The 18,156-nt window shown below is 39.9% G+C and overlaps 1 protein-coding gene across 1 annotated transcript in view; it reads right to left on the bottom strand.

Annotated features, from left to right (window-relative positions):
• The window catches only part of atad2b (ATPase family AAA domain containing 2B), a 76,845-nt gene that overhangs the window by 55,156 nt on the left and 3,533 nt on the right, over positions 1-18,156 (bottom strand). Inside the window, exons 2-11 of the mRNA XM_041253369.1 lie at positions 9,488-9,645; positions 9,319-9,368; positions 7,907-8,060; positions 7,404-7,500; positions 6,931-7,054; positions 6,302-6,430; positions 5,737-5,812; positions 5,196-5,297; positions 3,180-3,291; positions 657-772 (exon numbers count right to left, since the gene is read on the bottom strand). Coding sequence (XP_041109303.1) covers positions 657-772; positions 3,180-3,291; positions 5,196-5,297; positions 5,737-5,812; positions 6,302-6,430; positions 6,931-7,054; positions 7,404-7,500; positions 7,907-8,060; positions 9,319-9,368; positions 9,488-9,645 — 1,118 coding nt within the window. The remainder of the gene's footprint in view (positions 1-656; positions 773-3,179; positions 3,292-5,195; positions 5,298-5,736; positions 5,813-6,301; positions 6,431-6,930; positions 7,055-7,403; positions 7,501-7,906; positions 8,061-9,318; positions 9,369-9,487; positions 9,646-18,156) is intronic.

Below are 18,156 nucleotides of genomic sequence, written 5' to 3'. Positions count from 1 at the left end.
CTTATCCATCATGCAATACCATCAGGGAGGCATCTGATTGGGCTATCTTCAGCTTAAAGAAAAACAAGGAGTCCTGAAAGTGATGGTATGGCCCCCACAGAGCCCTGATCTCAACATCATTGAGTCTGTCTGGGATTACATGAAGAGAGAGCAACTGAGGCTGCCTAAAACCACAGAAGAACTGTCGTTAGTTCTCCAAGATGCTTGGCCCAACCTACCTGCCGAGTTCCTTCAAAAACTGTGTGCAGCTGTACCTAGAAGAATTGATGCTGTTTTGAAGGCAAAGGGTGGTCACACCAAATAATGATTTGATGTAGATTTTTCTTCTGTTCACTCACTTCGCATTTTGTTAATTGATAAATATAACCTATTAACATGTCTATTTTTAAAAGCATTCCTACTTTATAGCATTTTTTCACACCTGCCTAAAACTTTTGCACAGTACTGTATGTGTGTGTGTGTGTATATATATATATATATATATATATATATATATATATATATATATATATATATATATATATATATAAGTTGTAACAGTGAGAGGGTGATGCACAGTGCTACCAACAAAAGAAAAACAGAAGCCTAGCTAATAATGTTGCAAAGGCTAGGAGAGTCTGATAATGTAGACTAGACAAGGTGTAACACCAACCAACCTTGGAGGCTGAATCTTAAACCTCTCAAATACTTCAGGATACAGCAGAGGAAAAACCACCATCTCCTTCAGTGCTTGAATATGATGGGCCAAGCCTCCGATACTGTCAAACCGAACCTAGCAAAACCAAGGGAGAAATAGTCAAGCACGGGTCATGAGAATGGTAGAACCACATCTTCACAATCATAGCGTAGGTTTCTTCGTTCAAGTGCGAGATTTTATTAGGAGATATGGATTACATCGGATTCAAACCCAAAGGCAACAAGACTGTATATATGTATACACTGAGTGTACAAAACATTAGGAACACCTACCTAATATTGAGTTACACCCTCTTTTGCCCTCAGAATAGCCTCAATTCGTCAGGGCATGGACTCTACAAGTTGTCAAAAGCGTTCCACATGGATGCTGGCCTATGTTGACTCCAATGCTTACCACAGTTGTGTCAAGTTGGCTGGTAGTGGATCCCTACTCTGAATAGCTTGTTCCATCTCATCCCACAGATGGTCAATTGGATTGAGATCTGGTGACTGGACAGGCCACTGCAATAAGGTGAATTTACTGTCATGTTCTGGACAATCCTAGCCTTGTGGCATGGGGCATTATCCTGCTGAAAAAATCCATTAGCAGATGGATACACTGCTGCCATGAAGGGATGCACCCGATTGGCAATGATGTTCAGATATCCTGTGGCATTCAAACGTTGCTCCACTTTTACCAAGGGGTCCAATGTGCCATGAAAACACACCCCACACCATCACACCACCACCACCAGCCTGCAATGTTGACACGCGGCATGATGGATGCATGTACTCATGTGGTTTTCTCCATACTCTAGTCCTTCCATCAACATGAAACAGCAGGAACCTGAATTCGTCAGACCAGGCAATGTTTTTCCAATCCTCCCATGTCCAGGGTTTTCGTTCCTTAGCCCACTGCAACCGCAACTTCTTGTGTTTTGCTGAAAGGTATGACAAGTTGTGCATTGTTTACGGGTCTTTCGACACCAATGTTGTACTGGACTCAGTTGACTAACTGTAGCCCGTCTTTTACCCTGCACATTTCGTGTCAGCCTCCTTTGGCCTCTTTCACCAATGAGCCATTTTTGACCACTGACATGCAGTTGGCTGGATGTCCTTTGGGTGGCGGACCATCCTTGATACACACGGGAAAGTGTTGACAGTGAAAAACCCAGCAGCGTTGCAGTTCTTTACACACTCAAACTGGTGTGGCTGGCACCTACTACCATACCCCGTTCAAAGGCACTTAAATCTTTTTAAAAATCCTTCTATAACCTGTCTCCCTTTCATCTACACAGATTGAAGTGGATTTGACAGGTTACATCAATAAGGGATCACAGCTTTCACCTTGATTCACCTCATTAGTAGATTTCATGGAAAGAGCAGGTGTTCCTAATGTTTTGTACACTCAGTGTGTGTGTATATATGTGTAATTTATATATATATATATATATATATATATATATATATATATATATATATATATATATATATATATATATATATATTATAGTACCAGTCAAAAGTTTGAGAACACTTGCTGGAAACCAGGTTTTTTTTCATAATTGAGAATGTTTTACGTCGTATACGTTTCTGTAAATACTTGAAAATGAAAACATATGTTACAATATACAAAACAAAACATAAGGAGTATCAAAGCAATGTTCAAGAAAATTGTCTCTAAATCTTGGATTCCTCAAAATAGCCACCCTTTGCCTTAACAGCCTCACAAACACAAGGCATTCGGGCAAAAAGTTTCAGCAGGAAATCACCCGACATGTCTTCCCAGCTCTTCTGGGAATTGCTGAAGATGTAGGGCACTTGTGGGTAGCTTTGCTTTGACTCTTATGTCCAGTTCGTCCCATACAAGTTCTACAGGATTGAGGTCTGGAGACTGGGCAGGCCAGCTCATTAGATTGAGTTGTCCTTCACTTTCCTTCTTCGCCAGATAGTTCTTGCACAACTTTGAGGTGTGTTTCGGGTCATTATCTTGCGCAGACTTGTGACTCGAATGAACTTGTTCTCCGATTCTGAGGTCACCCTTGGCCTGCGTGACCTTGTTCGGTCCCCATCACACACACATCAGAGAAATCTCACAACAGCCTGCAGTATGGATAATTGCAATATCATTTTTGTACTTGCTCTGCACGTAATCCTTCCAGGAAACTAACATGATGAGAATGCTATACAGCAGCACCATTGTAACAGAAGTTCAGACTAATTACTTGTTTCTTCAGGGATAATAACACCGTTGAGTCAAATAATCCAAGTGCCAATGTCATCCTCCATTCTATATTAGTTTTCAAAGCCAGATGTGCCCGCCAGCACTCTGCTCATTCTGCAGATTTACTATGTGCAGTGGCCCTTTTAGCTGAAACACTACAGATTTCAATTATGAAAGCCAGCACTTTCGGATTTCACTTACATGATAGGCAATTTATAAATACATGTATTGTTTTAATATTCTTCTGGATATTTGGTTAAAGCATTTTGTACAAACTTACTGAGGAGTCCACACTCATAGGATCTACATCGGCTAAACTGGCCCCTACTTTCACCCGATCTCGCAGGACCCCACTCGCCAAGTGTTCTGGTCTCAAGTTCATAGGGAGGCACCTGTTCAGCAAACAGAAAAACATACTGATGAATTATTCATAATGGGCCAGTGCAGTGTGTCAGCCTTTTTCACCTTAGTTCAGTACCACCAGTCCAAGCCTCTCCAGGATACTTAGACCAGTGTTAACTATACAGAGCTTCTGCATCTCAAATGTACTGGCATGAACGGGACGGGGCTGTTGATTTATCCTTGGAATGGAGGTGTTGAGTCCCCCTTCTAGAACTGATAGAAGTAGAAGTACAGTGGGTACTGTAAACTACAGAGGAATAACCAAGGTAAAACTGTTCTGACATACCTTGTACATTACAAAAGTGATATGAATTATTATAAAAAGTTGCATTCAAATCCGTGTGACATCACCACTCCACTCCCCTACTACAGGCGATACTCGACGTACGACTCACGGCAATTATCTTTTGCATTATTACCCTGCTTCGACTTTACAACATCGATACGGCATTTACGACACGGCGAGACAGGAGCCATGCGTCAGTTGCGCATGCTAGGTGTCCGAACTGCAGTACCTGTCGTGGTCGCCCTGACTTAGTCTAGCAATCTGGTTTTTTTTATGCATGTAACTTTTTTTTTTTTGGCCGTTAATGTCTGGATAAGAGCAATTGATTCAAAACAAAACCTAAGCTGTGAACTCTGTCACGTGACAGGCTTAATTTCAGGCGATCATATTTCCTGCTAGGAGTACCACATACACACAATGATTACGTCATTGGAAAGCCCCTACTCTGTACTTTTAAACAAGCCAGGTAGGTGTCTGAGTAATATGCGTGTAATCACCGGGCTGAGTGTAAATATTTTCATGAGTATATTTGCATTTTTGTAAAACTAGATTATCTGGCTGAAGAGTCAGGAACGTAACCCCAATTTATAACGTTGTTCCTAAGGGAAAATGTGCTTCGACTTACGACACTTCGACTTGCAATGCGACTTTCAGGAACCAACTGTGTCGTAAGTGCAAGGACTGCCTGTACTACTACTACTACTACTACAAAAAAAAACAGCATTAAAATGAGCTAGAATATTTGACTACTTGACTTGGTTCCTTACAGTTTTACTTTTGTTCTAAAACTATGTTTAAGTTATGGTTGTATTGCTAACTATACAGAAAACTCTCTAGCACTGTATACCAGATAATTGTGCATAAACAATCTGCTTCTAGCGAACCCAGCAGTAGATTGACTCACCCAGTTAATTATATCTGTCAAGTCACTGATAGCACATACTGTTTTCATATTTAATCTGGGCTGGTAAAACCACTTGTATTTGTCGATTACCTCTAAGCACCAGTACCTTGTCAGACGATCCTCAGCACCTCCCAAATCTACAACTACCCCAAGTACAACATCTTTCAGCAGGCCAGCAATCTGGTGTCAGTGCAGCAAAAATGTAAACCACCACGGTTCATTAACTGCATATCACATTTCATTTCAACTGACATAGCCTGTTACCCTAAGCAATTACAGGGCAGAAGTCATGTAAATATGACATCATCACTTAGATCCTCATGAACAAGGGTGCCCTCGGGTCACATGAGGCCCAACTACCCTTTTAATGCAGCCCGCAGAGTCTCTCCGATTGAACAATTTGAACATTTCAAGACCAACGGACAGAAAAATATTTTGCAATTAAGGAGGGAAAACCTCCGTCTTCTATAAACTTTGGGCATCCCTGCTCAAGAACATGGAAGGAATGGCCTCACAACTGCATGAGGATTTCTGAAGAATTAACTACACCTTTAAACGCTGCCTATACTATAATAATTAATTATATTATAATTAATGGGGGGGGGGGGGTCCATTTCTGAATTTATTTTGTTGCCACCTTTTTGTTTTGTTTTTTTCAATCTTATTACGATAAGAGATTTCTACCCCCCTCAAATCCCAGTTACCTGTTGCGTGCTCTTGTCATGCTTTTGGATTTCCTTATCTCAAAGCGCTCTTCATCCGATGAGGACGTTGTGTCACTGCTGTGAATAGCATGCTTCTTTACCCTGCTCCAATGATACAAAATCAAGCGTTACCTCAGGCATTGGATGCAGAGTCTCTGTTCATAAAACACCAATGATGAGGAAACAGGTATAGGAGGCAGATAAGCAATACTAAATACAAATATTATTATTATTATTTTTTAGGTATTGTACACAATGCCAAGAACCAGCAGCGCAGCCAATTTATTTTTAAGATCAAGGGTTGAAGTCAGACAGCCTATTTATGCCTGTACCGTTTTTATTTACCTTTTGCGCTGTTGTTCTGCATGTAAATGACTAGGTTTATATTTCTCAACATTACTTCATAACACATTGGATTAATGCAGATAGACTTTATTTCAACAGGGTTAGACAGTCTTATTTTGCGATAGATGTCCTTACAAATCACTAAAGCAGCTTACTGAACAGAATCGATCATCTGTAACAGAGGAGAGTCCCATACCGTATATGGCTTCTTCTTGCAGGAGATCTGTGTGTATCGAACAATGTGTTCTGTCTCTGTTTCCGACTGGCCGGCTCTGCACAATACAAAAATTTAGAAAGTTTAGAATTTAACTAATGTTGCCGTTGTTTCTGAAAAATAAAAAGGACTGCAATAATATAAAATCATTAAATAACACAGAACCCTAACCCCTTTACCAGTTTGCTATCTTCTGTAAAACACACAATAAGAAATAAGAAAATAAAAAGTGACATCCAAGGGAATACATCCTGTTCAACTGCAAATAAGTATATCAGTAGCATACATGCTTGCCGCAGCTGTAAATGAATTTTTTGATAGATAAGTTTAATAACAGTATGTACGTATGACCACCTCCACTGTATCACCGTTCCTGGGGATTATTAACTACTGTTTTATATAGATATGTACAGCTCTTGACAAAAGTTGTGCATCACCCTATAGAAATGACAGTTTTCCATATACTTCAGGCACATTTTTAAATGTTTTTCCTAAAAGGCTCACATATCCAGCGTGAGGTTGCGTTCGTTATCTATGGGATTTCTACCTATGGGTGGTGCTTGGTATCTCTGCACGGTCTTGCGCTGTCTCAGATTGTAGGGCCGATCGTTCTCCTCTTCAGCCTCTTCCACTTCGTCGCCTTCGTCATCATCGTCTTCCTCCTCATCATGAGACTCTGTCAAAACCAACACAGCCACATTCACAAACTGTTTTATCCAACGGTCGACAAAAATAGATCATCAGATCATTTACACGTAACTAATAACATATCACAGTACTACATAAAGTTTTGTCTTAATTTCAGCTAGGTGGATCTTTTACCTTTAAAAAAATCTTTGCTCTTCTTAACATCACATTAAATATGTCAATAGCACATTAAGTGTTGGTGATATTTTGTAAAATAAAAAGTTGAAAAGCCTTAAGCAAGCACTTTATTTGCTAAAAATCTATATATTTGGAGCACTGTACCTACAGGACATTGGAGATCCTTAACGTCTTCAATTACAAGCAAAGGTTACATCTTATTACAAGTTAACTCCACCCTCAAGTACACTTCAGATTGACTTGCTTTTTAATTCAGTACAGTAAGTGGCAAGTGTAGCTTGTACACAGCACTATTGCAAGGGCTGATATTGCCTGGGCTTGAACCAGAACAGTTGCAAGTATTAGCGGTACCTTCCGTGCCTCCCTCGTCTCCCTCAGCTTCACTCATTACTTTGTGATGAGGCTGGATTCCAGAGGTGTTCCTCCTCAGCGACTTCCTCCTCCGTTTAACCCTTGAATACATGTCCATGTTCTCCTGGAAATACAGCAATCTGATATCATAAATCCAGTCAAATCACTAATACCATTGATAACTGAACTATAAGCAGAATTTTAACCTGGTGTCCAAACAAAAATATGAACACTACAGTACACTTTTAAATGCTTGCAACCCCGTTCTCGGTAATGATTTAGTAATAGAACAAGGAGGCCAAGGCGCTTTCGAGATTATTAAATACAAGCTCATTAGATCCTGTAACTGTGCAGCAGATTTCACGTCACCAGTGGGCAGCTATTTATTTTTACATACAAACATATTGGTTTCTAAATTCCTGTACAAAGAGTAGAGGCAATGTATTGTACAATTAATCAAGACAGGAACTTACAAGCTCTGTGTCGGTCCACATGCGAAGCCGTTCCACCTCTCTGTTCTGTCGGATGCTGCTGATGTTGTCCATTTCTTGAAGCACAGCCTCTGCAGTACTGCAAGTACAAAAACATTAAAAAAACACTTGAGAAGTGCCCCCTGTACATTTTTTTGGTCTGGAGCAAACTGTTCATCTACTTTGAATTGCATATCTCCTAAACTCCCTGGGCCTCCATCCGCCAATGATAAAATCTCAGTTCGAGTTGACAGAAATCTCAAATGCAGGGGGACGGGCATTGTCAGCCAGCCATGTAGTGTTTACTAACAATTTAAATCCAAAGTAGAAACTGATCACACAGCTATCCCTGTTGGAAAAAAAAAAACACATGGTCATGTAACATAGTAATATTGCAAGCCTAATTCATCAGATGGGGAGCCATTCGTTTTCAGAGCGCGGTTTTACTGGCTCCGATAGCTCCGTTTGGTCCTACAGCATCTGTCTTGTCACACTGCAGCAAGTACCTGTTCACAAGCCGGTCAAACAGCATGCTCTGATTCAAGGTGTCAAATCTATTCCTCTTGGACGGACGGCTTCTCCCGACCTCCAGAACACCGTTGATGTGCGAGTGGTCAGCATCCCCGCTGCCCTCACCCCTCCGTGGATGACCCGTACGAGCTGCAACACAAAAGTACTGTACAGTCATTTGGCCAGTTCTTTGTAAAGAAGAAATATTTTACAATTGCGCAAGTGTGGGGGGGGGTCAGTCAAATAAACTCCTTTAAATAAGTTAACCTTTTCTAATGCTGTGCATTGTGGGATACTAAAAGTGTCAGTTCATTATTTTTTGGGGAGTGTTTAGTTACATATTGTTAGGACTTTCCCCCAAAATAAATATGGATGTAAGCGCTGAACTTGGACCATCGTTGTCTCCAGTCTTTCCTATTGTTACATTGATTTGTACTACAAACTACAATATCGACAGCAAGGCACTGTTTGATCATGCATGTTTGAATGTTTTTTGTATTATTATTTATTTATTTTTATTATGCTTGAGACGGATAACTAGGAGACGTCAGGCCAGGAAATTAATGGAACATACAGGCAATCGCCGGGTGAAACTGAGACCCAACGGCATTAAATCTTTCAATAAATCAAATAAAAGGTTTACACAAAACAAAAGACTCACAAAACAAAATGGCACGTTGGCCAAAACAAACAAACAATAACAACAACAAGTAGTATCTTGCTGGGAAATTGTTTTCTTTATATTATTTTTGACCTCCGCGCTCTCTGACTCTTGTTCTCCACTCCTGAACTCTCAACACTACGTTGGAGCCAAAGCTGCAGGTCATTAATTGTCTTATTATCCCTCGATCACATTTAGCACAGGTTTATTAATTCTGCGTGACTGTCAGCTGTTAAATAATCAGTAGCTGACAGTTACGCGTTCTCACAAGGTATTTTTAAAATAGCAAATAATGGCGGACGGCACCTCATTGCGTCGTCATATAAAATACATAAAGCATAATAAACAAATACAAAATACTGACCACGTACAGGGCGGGGAGTACTCCATCACAATGTTTGATACAGTCTTAAAGTTTGCAGAGCTATATATTAGCAAGTGTTATTCATAACAATTACTGCAATGCTTATTTTTTTTTTAAGCCAACATAAAATACATCCATTGAATTTCATATTTAAGTAAAAGTTTATTTAATTTCTTTAAAGTTTGATTATAAGCATATGAACTAAGATACATCTGGGTACATGTGTGACATTGTTTTGCAAACCTTAAACTTTCACTTAGCTTTTACTATTAATTTCATATAGGATTTGTAAGCTAAATATATTTTTCCAACTTATTTTGCGAAACAAATTGACCATTGATGCTGGACACTGCACCATAACTGAAATAGAACAGAATACTTACATAGGCTTCCGTGTCCATTTTGTAATGAAGCTCCTGCACCACTAGATAACCTGCAACATAAAAGGCGACATACAAGGATTTCACATACACGTTGAGTAACACATTGGACAACACTGGATGTAATGAAAAGCAGATTCATGCTGTGCAGGCCTGCAGTGTTTTAGAGTACCTGGATTGTCGCGTGTGGATACTCCACTCCTCCCGCTGCACTTTGGATCGGAGGTTGGGTGAATTGTCACTGGATACCGTGTCAGTGTGCCTGCGGGTGCGTTTAGACGGAGGCGATAAGTGGGCACCACTGGAACTAGCATCGCTATCTGGGTCTTTCTGCAAAAAGATGGAGGGAGGGACATCACTTTCTGGTGCATTGTTTAATACAGTTCAAATGGAATATATGCTTCACAATCACAGGTTTATTTTGTGAAACAAGCAATAATGTGGTGGAAATGCACAAACACATTAAAAAAAAAAAAAACACACAACACCATTTCAGCAGAAAATAACCCTTCCCCATTACCAGGACATGATTCTGAAATTCTCACTCATTTCTCAAAGAAACGGGTCGCTACAGTAAATACAACACTGCCTTGTGCCAGCTTGATGCCTTTTTCATCTATAAATGCCTGACTAAGCAGAACAAGATCAGTTTTAAAACAGAAGTTTTTGCTGGCTTCAAGTTCCACAGTTCAGTTTTGAACAACTCAAGACAAGTAGGAACTGTGCCAAAAACAGTTTGGTGCGCATTAACGGCAGCTCTGTGTCAACAGCAATCAACATTGTAAAGGGTAGAGAAGACTCTCAAGGCAAGCCAACTTGGCAAATAAAAGTCATTAGTTTTATTTAGGTGGCAATTCTTTTTCTTTCCAAGTGTGAAGGCTGTGGTGATAACATGCTCTGGGTATTGTTATTACATCAGACTCTGTAACACTGACGCAGGTACGAGACTGTACACAGGACAGTTCAAAAGGTAACTGGCCAGTTCAATAATAAATTATTGAGTGTAGAACAGGGAAATGTGCGTAATTGCAAAAGAAGAGTAGGACTGTATAAGGGCACAGCACAATGTGTTACAAGTGTTCAGCGTGACTGGTTAATCTTATGCAAAATGAAAATGAAGCACACACACAAATAAAGACTTCCAACATGTTTTGTAGAAGTGGCTTTAAAAAGCTGGCAAGTTTCCCTACTTGACTGAAGTTCGTTTAGACTCAACGCCCATTTCACAATGGCGTGTTTTAAAAAATACATTTAAAAATGGCAAATTAGACAGCTTGTTATGTGAAACGGCTATTCTATTCTTTATAATCAATCATGAGTAAAATGAAATACTGAAAAGTATAAAAAGTGATGTAGTTGCTTATTGACTGGCAACAGCAGTAGACTGGTTCTGGGTGGTTAACAACACACTCAGCAGGGTTCAGCTGTTCCAAAAATAAAAGATATCATCTCAGTTATCCTTTCGACTAGTAGGCAATTACTGCACATACTGTACACTATACTTTTAGCATCCATCAAGACCTGGGTCTCATACACAACTGCAAGCTATACACCCACACCATCTCAGGGTTTGCCTCGAGCACAACAGTTTACTGCTTAGTGGCCCTCAAAACACAAAGCTTCTGTGCTCTAGGAACTCTAGTCCCAGCTGAATTCCCATGACTGGTACAAACAAAAGAATAAAACACACAAACACACTCTCTCTCTCTCTGGGTCTCAAGCGAGCCGTATTACAGGGCTCGCCTTGATGCAGACACTGCCTCAAAATCTCTCTCTGCATCACTGGGAGCCATGGGCCAACAACTGAGAAAACTGCCTATTTATTCAGCTGATTATGCTCTGCAAGATGAGGTGTTTTTTTTCTCCCTTGTTGAGAACGGTCTGCTGCATGTAGTAATAGGAGCATGACGTTTTTGTGAAGTTGCAAGCTTTAAAGGAGGAGTTATGACATCTTTAGCAACATTGCAGTCACCGAGATCTGGTTTCGAATGAAGTACACGTGTGAACTATGGAAAACTACAACTGGGAATGTTTGTGTACAAAAACCAAGGGTCCCTGGTAGCATAATCTAAGGGGTATTTCACCAGAGATCAAATGATTTGTAAGCATGAAGTAAAATGGAAATGTGAAAAAAAAACTGCAGTACTGACAGTCAGAGGTTAAAATGCAAAGTGGCACTGAAACAGTTAATAAGTCACTGGATATCACCTGCAAGAAAGTTGAGAGAACGACCCAACACAAAACACATTTTCAAGGTCATCACAATTAGCATGAACGGTTTACATAATCCAGCAAACATGAAGTCACAACGTCAAACGGTTTCTAAGATACAAGGCTTTAATACTGTGGCAGTTAAACAAAAATGAAGAAAAAAATAAAATAAATAATTTCTAAAAAAGGTCAGGAACACCACCCAGAATCAAATGTGATCTACAGAATCATAGAATACACGTGTGTATGGATTATGAAGCCAATCTCTCAGAGAGTGTTAGGTCTTTATCATCCAAATCGTCACATAACCCCAATGTGGAGGTGTCACAAAGACGGCTGCAGTGGGCGACGTCAGACCAGAAAGAGGAACCAGCACAGAAGAGACACAGAGAGGTGGAATTTTGGTGAAGCCGAGCGCTTGCTTGCGCACAGCATTTAATGATTAAACAAACAGAAAATAAAAGGTTGCAAGCCAAACACAAAGGACAAGGCACTTTAGCCAAAATAAATATACAAACAAAACGGACTACACAGACAAACATGGTGAGCTGTTCCTACTTTAACTATTATTATAACTGTTACCTCCGTCTCCAATCCCGTTCTCCACTCACCGAACACAACCCTGAGTGGGTGAAAACATGCTGCTTTTATGCAGCTGTACCAAGACTCGATTGCTAATAAATCATTCAATTGGAGTCGCGGTACTACTGCCCGTGAATTAATAAAGTGCAATTCCCTGTGCTCACATATTACTACATTCTACTTACCTGTGCAATCCTCATGCCTAAATACACATATACATTTTAAACACTCGTGCTCTTAACCCATATTACATCCCATGTACCAATGACTATACACCAACATTAGCACACTACACAGAAATACACACGGGCAGGACAACATTGCCACAGGAGGTCACGTTAAGTTCCAGATGTTGCTATACTGTTTTACAAGGTGTGCTGTACAACACAGTAGTTTATATTGGAAGCCTGAATCTTTTCTGCTTCAGATCCATAGCTGACCTATTTTTCTTTTTATTGTTTTAAATGAGAGTTTATGAGGCCTGATCAGGGAAACTGGGGACTAAAAGGCAGTTAATGAGGCTGAAGAAGAAGTAGGAGCCATGCAACCATTGTTTCATTACAGCAATGAATCACTGACTAAAAAAAAAAATGTGCTGTACCAAATGAGAAACTAAAAAAGATATTAGCAATATAAAACATCCATTTCTTATCACTGTGCAAGAATCCAAATGGCAATGCAGTGCACAGCATACAAGACTGCTGCTGGTGGTTATGCAACCATAACAAAAGAATAGGGTTTTGTTGAGTAGATAAACAGACACACATTATTGTTACTTATTTTTGTTTTTTGTTCGGGGCCTTAAATCATTTTTAACAGCCATAATCTAATTTCAGTCACTGAGAGGATCAACTAAAACAGTGAGGTGTTTTAAATGACTTTACCCAAGTCTTGAGTGAATGAGTTTGAGTTTTAATGCAAATACTCTGTGGTACTGCAAATGCACAAGAACCTTGGTTACAGTCAGCACTCGCATATCCAACCCTATAAAATGTTGAATTTCGTGACGGTTATCCAACCCTTGTCCTTTTTCCAGGGAACACAAAAAAACATGGTTGACTTGCAGGCTATTAATAAATAAATAAATAAACAAACAAAAACAATCCACTCCACGAAATGTGCTCTTGCTTTCAGCAGGTGGTGGTGCGTGCTTGTGTTGTGAGTGTGCTCAATTGGTTGGGCTGGCTCTGTGGCTACAGCTGCTGGCTACGTCCTCAACTGCGAAACACAAAAAACAAACACGTAACAAATACAAACATACACTGCTCCGGCCGTATGTTATGTTTCAGCGCAAGGGGCCGTACTCGTGCAACTGCATCCCCTTTCCACCACCAACCTCCTCCCTGCAATCAGCCCGTTGTCATGGCTTATACAATCACTGCCTGACCCATATCTGATCACAATGGAGTTATTTAAAGTACTTGTGGTTACGCACTATCCCCAAAAGTACCGACAATAAATTTACCTTAAGATGTCTCATTAGCAACCGGATTAGAGAAGAAAAAAAAACTCCAAGAGGAACACAAGAATAGCTAACAAAGTAACAAAGTCTGTGCTCTCTCCAGTGCTTATTTTCTGTTTTTATTCAGAAATATTATGGCATTCACATTCTCAGCATTCACCTTCCCATACACATGCTCGCTCGGTACCGATGTTGTAGGGTTACTTAACATGCTCTTTGCCAATGCTGCTAGGTTGGGAAATCGTGTCTGGTTATTTTTCCACCCAATCAGGGGAGCTTCGCTGATGTTTAATGGAGGTTGAGAAGCATAAATCGTCCTCCCTTGTTAGACTAAGGTTTCCTTGGCAGTAGTGTGTGTTTGTTGCCGTCCACGAAGTAACAATTCCATTGCTTCTTCGGTCTCTTTCTTTTTAACAGGCAAGTCCTTTGTGTTGCACTCACTTGTACGAGCAAGATTTCCATCATTTTCAAGGTTGTCCTCCACCAGCCTCACTGGTCTGGAAAACAGTGCTTCAGACAGGGGGGCTTTGGCCTGTTCGGATAGGAAATCCAAATGGCGAAATTGTGGATTCAAGAAATGACACAAAAAGCAGTGGCATAACCTCATTACTTGGGGTCATTCAGCAGATGTATTCTGATTTTTTTACAAGACATCAGGACAAAACCAATGCTTTGAAGAAAGCATTCGGATATATGTATGGAAATATATATCACACGAGGGAAGAAATTGTGACCAAGGTGCCGGTAGCCTTTGAAAAAGATACAATGGAATGAAAAGGCACTTGATTGAAACGTTTCATTCTCCCTCCATCTAGCACATGTTACCGACATTGTTTAGCACAAAAGTGCCTTTTCTGGGCACAAAAGCGCATTTTGAATTTATCGACTATCCTCGATGACAGATAGTCCACGTCTGGGAGGTTACTACATGTCCTCTGCTTTTGACCACCTCCGAGAACACCTGATTTTTTGTTCTGTGTGAACTATACTTAAGCCAAGGGGGGTACTCAGACAAGCTCTCTCAAGATAAATGGAGCACGAAATGTTTAAGCAACAGGGAGATCTCCTGGATTTCACCAACTTCTTATTGTTAACATTCAATGAAAGCGCCATCAGTTTTCCCATTATTTTCAGTTGGTGTCTTTTTGCGTTAGACTATAAATCAGTGCAGTGTCCTTCCTGGACTCAATGGCAAGGAAACAGGGGACTCGTCTTGCTTTTGTACGGACATACGCGCACCCTCTTGAAGGTTCTCATCAGTACTATACTATCTGGTTAAGTGTGCCTTGAAGCCCTTCTATTTTCATTCAATTTAATGAGATCCTTCAGTCTCATTAAACCAGGCACTTTTCAGTACAAGTACAATTGAAATACATCTATAGCACTTCAGCTCAAAGTAACTGTTTGACTCATTACTCTGAAACAAACTTCAGTTAAACTACTGATTTAAACAAGACTAAAGGCTGCTACACACCAGGCGCCATGCGACAAAATTAATAGAACCCATTAGGGATAGGGATTTTAAATGTTTAAAATGTATAAACTGCAAAGAAGTGGTTAAACGTTGAATAATATGCCAGACGTATAATCAGTCACACCATCTCGTGCATGATGTACAACAACGCTTTTACATAATATACTGTGCTTCGTTCCATTTTATTTTTAATGCTTGTGTTTCTCTTGGTAGACTGGGGGGAGTTAATTTTAAAGCAAGGTGCAAAATAACTGACATCACTTATTTCGAATCTCCCAGCACTAAGCCACGAGAGACTTACTGTACCATTGGTTAATGAAGGGCAGAGGGAGGGACACTGTTGGACTGAGCTCATTATGACCACGCCTCCAGGAATTTTTCAATCACGTGTTCACTGGCACTGTCTGTCTGTGAGCGTCATGCTAACTCAAAAAAGATTAAAAAGAAAGAGCCATCTAAAGCAGCAATGTTCAGGTAAGAAATAGGTGCACAACAATTCGTCCACAACAATAATAATAATAATAATAAACTTACAATTGTCAAGTACTGCAGAAAGGACGAGATTAGACAGAATTAACTTGTGACAGGCTTAAAATTGTAATACTTTAAAATGCAATGGTACAACACACATTCTAACTCCTTTCATGTCTTCAGTTTATATAAATTGCTAATTTATATACACATTTCAATTACTGTTTTTTAGTGTGGTTTATTCCCCTCAAAATACCAACGCTAAAAGTTAGTGTTGGGAGGAACACAGGATTTTCATGTTCGGATATTCGCTCAATTTTAATATTCGTTCATTTTTCAAAAAGTAATAAAAGCCACTATCTTGCTCTAAATGCAGGCAGAGACAGCAGGGGCAGTCGGTGTGGCCATGGCCGTGTGTGTGTCTTTACTTTACAACAAGACCTTACAATTCGTAACACGTTAAAACTGAAAAATATTCCAGGAATAAAAAATTATTTGTGTAAATTAACTACAAAACAAAGGATGCCAAACAGCAGTTCAAGTTAAGCGTTGTTTATTCCTGAAATAAATAGTATATATAACATTGACACGTCATTTTATTTATCTTTTTTTTTATTCCTTGACATTGCTGTGTCTTCACAGTAAACAGTGGCCATCGACACGTTTTCATAAAGTAATAACATGGTCTACTTGTGCCTTTTTGTAGCTGAACAAGCAAACAAAAACTGGAATTTAACTTTAAACACTTCAAATAAAATAAACGTGGAAATGGCGTTGTAAAGTGAAGGGGGGTGTCACTGTTTTGGATCTTGTTTATAACATTCCACCCACATAACAGAAAGTTGCAACAAAATATATACAACAGGTACAATCTATATAAATATCACTATACATTTTCAAGAAGTTGGGTATTGTTTAAGCGAGACATTTCAGAATGGCGTATTTGCCTTATTTTCTGTCCCATGAGATTCTGATTTGCTCTAAAAGCAACACATGGCACTTTTGTCCCAGATGGCTTTCCATAGAGATCACTATGCGTGTGCGCAGATAATCTGGTTTGTTTACTTTTTGCTGTCTAAAACTTGTAAATAAAGGCTCAAGAGCGGCTGTGTTGATTTATATACACACACACACACACACACACACACACACAGAACAAAAATATAAACACAACATGCAACAATTTCAAAGATTTTACTGAGTTACAGTTCATATAAGGAAATCAGTCAATTGAAATAAATTCATTAGGCCCTAATCCATGGATTTCGCATGACTGGGAATACAGATATGCATCTGTTGGTCACAGAAACCTTAAAAACGAACTGTGACATTTTCAGCTTCCAGGAATTGTGTACAGATCCTTGCGACACGGGGCTGTGCATTATCATGCTGAAACATGAGGTGATGGCAGCGGATGAATGGCAATGATCATGGGCCTCATGATCTCGTCACAGTATCTCTGTATATTCAAATTGCCATTGATAAAATGTAATTGTGTTTGTTGTCCGTAGCTTATGCCTGATCATACCATAACCCCACCCCCACCATGGGGTACTCTGTTCACAACGTTGACATCAGCAAACTGCTCGCCCACATGACGCCATACACGCTGTCTGCCATCTGCTCAGTACAGTTGAAACCCATATTCATCCGTGAAAAGCACATTTCTCCAGCATGCCAGTGGCCACCGATGGTGAGTATTTGCCCACTGAAGTCGGTTACAACGCCGAACTGCAGTCAGGTCAAGACCCTGGTGAGGACGCCGAACACGCAGATGAGCTTCCTTGAGACTGTTTCTGACAGTTTGTGCAAAAATTATTCGGTTATGCAAACAATCCCGCAGGTGAAGAAGCCGGATGTGGCAGTCCTGGGCTGGCGTGGTTACACGTGGTCTGCGGTTGTAAGGCTGGTTGGACGTACTGCCAAATTCTCTAAAACGATGTTGGACGCAGCTTATGGTAGGGAAATGAACATTCAATTCTCTGAAAACAGCTCTGGTGGACATTCCTGCAGTCAGCATACCAATTGCACGCTCCCCAGCACATTTTAGAGTGGCCTTTTATTGTCAAAAGCATAAAGGGGCACCTGTGTAATGATCATGCTGTTTAATCAGCTTCTTGATATGCCACACCTGTAAAGTGGATGGATTATCTTGGCAAAGGAGAAATGCTCACTGACAGGGATGTAAACAAATTTGTGCACAAAATTTGAGAGAAATAAGCTTTTTGTACGTATGGAAAATTTCTGGGATCTTTTATTTCAGCTCATGAAGCGCGGGACCAACATTTTACATGTTGCATTTATATTTTTGTTCCGTGTGTGTATATATACAGTGCCTTGCAAAAGTATTCAGACCCCTGACCAATTCTCTCATATTACTGAATTACAAATGTTACATTGAAATTCCGTTCTGTTCGATATTTTATTTGAACACACTGAAACTCAAAATCAATTATTGTAAGGTGGCATTGGTTTTATATTGGGAAATATTTTTAAGAAAAATAAAAAACTGAAATATCTTGCTTGCATAAGTATTCAACCCCCACACTAACATTTGGTAGAGCCACCTTTCGCTGCAATAACAGCTTTAAGTCTTTTTGGGTATGTACCAGCTTTGCACACAGTGTCGGAGTGATTTTGT

The sequence above is a fragment of the Polyodon spathula genome, chromosome 6 (genome assembly GCF_017654505.1).
Source record: "Polyodon spathula isolate WHYD16114869_AA chromosome 6, ASM1765450v1, whole genome shotgun sequence".
NCBI classification, from domain to species: domain Eukaryota; kingdom Metazoa; phylum Chordata; class Actinopteri; order Acipenseriformes; family Polyodontidae; genus Polyodon; species Polyodon spathula.
This window is presented reverse-complemented; position numbering and strand designations above follow the sequence as displayed.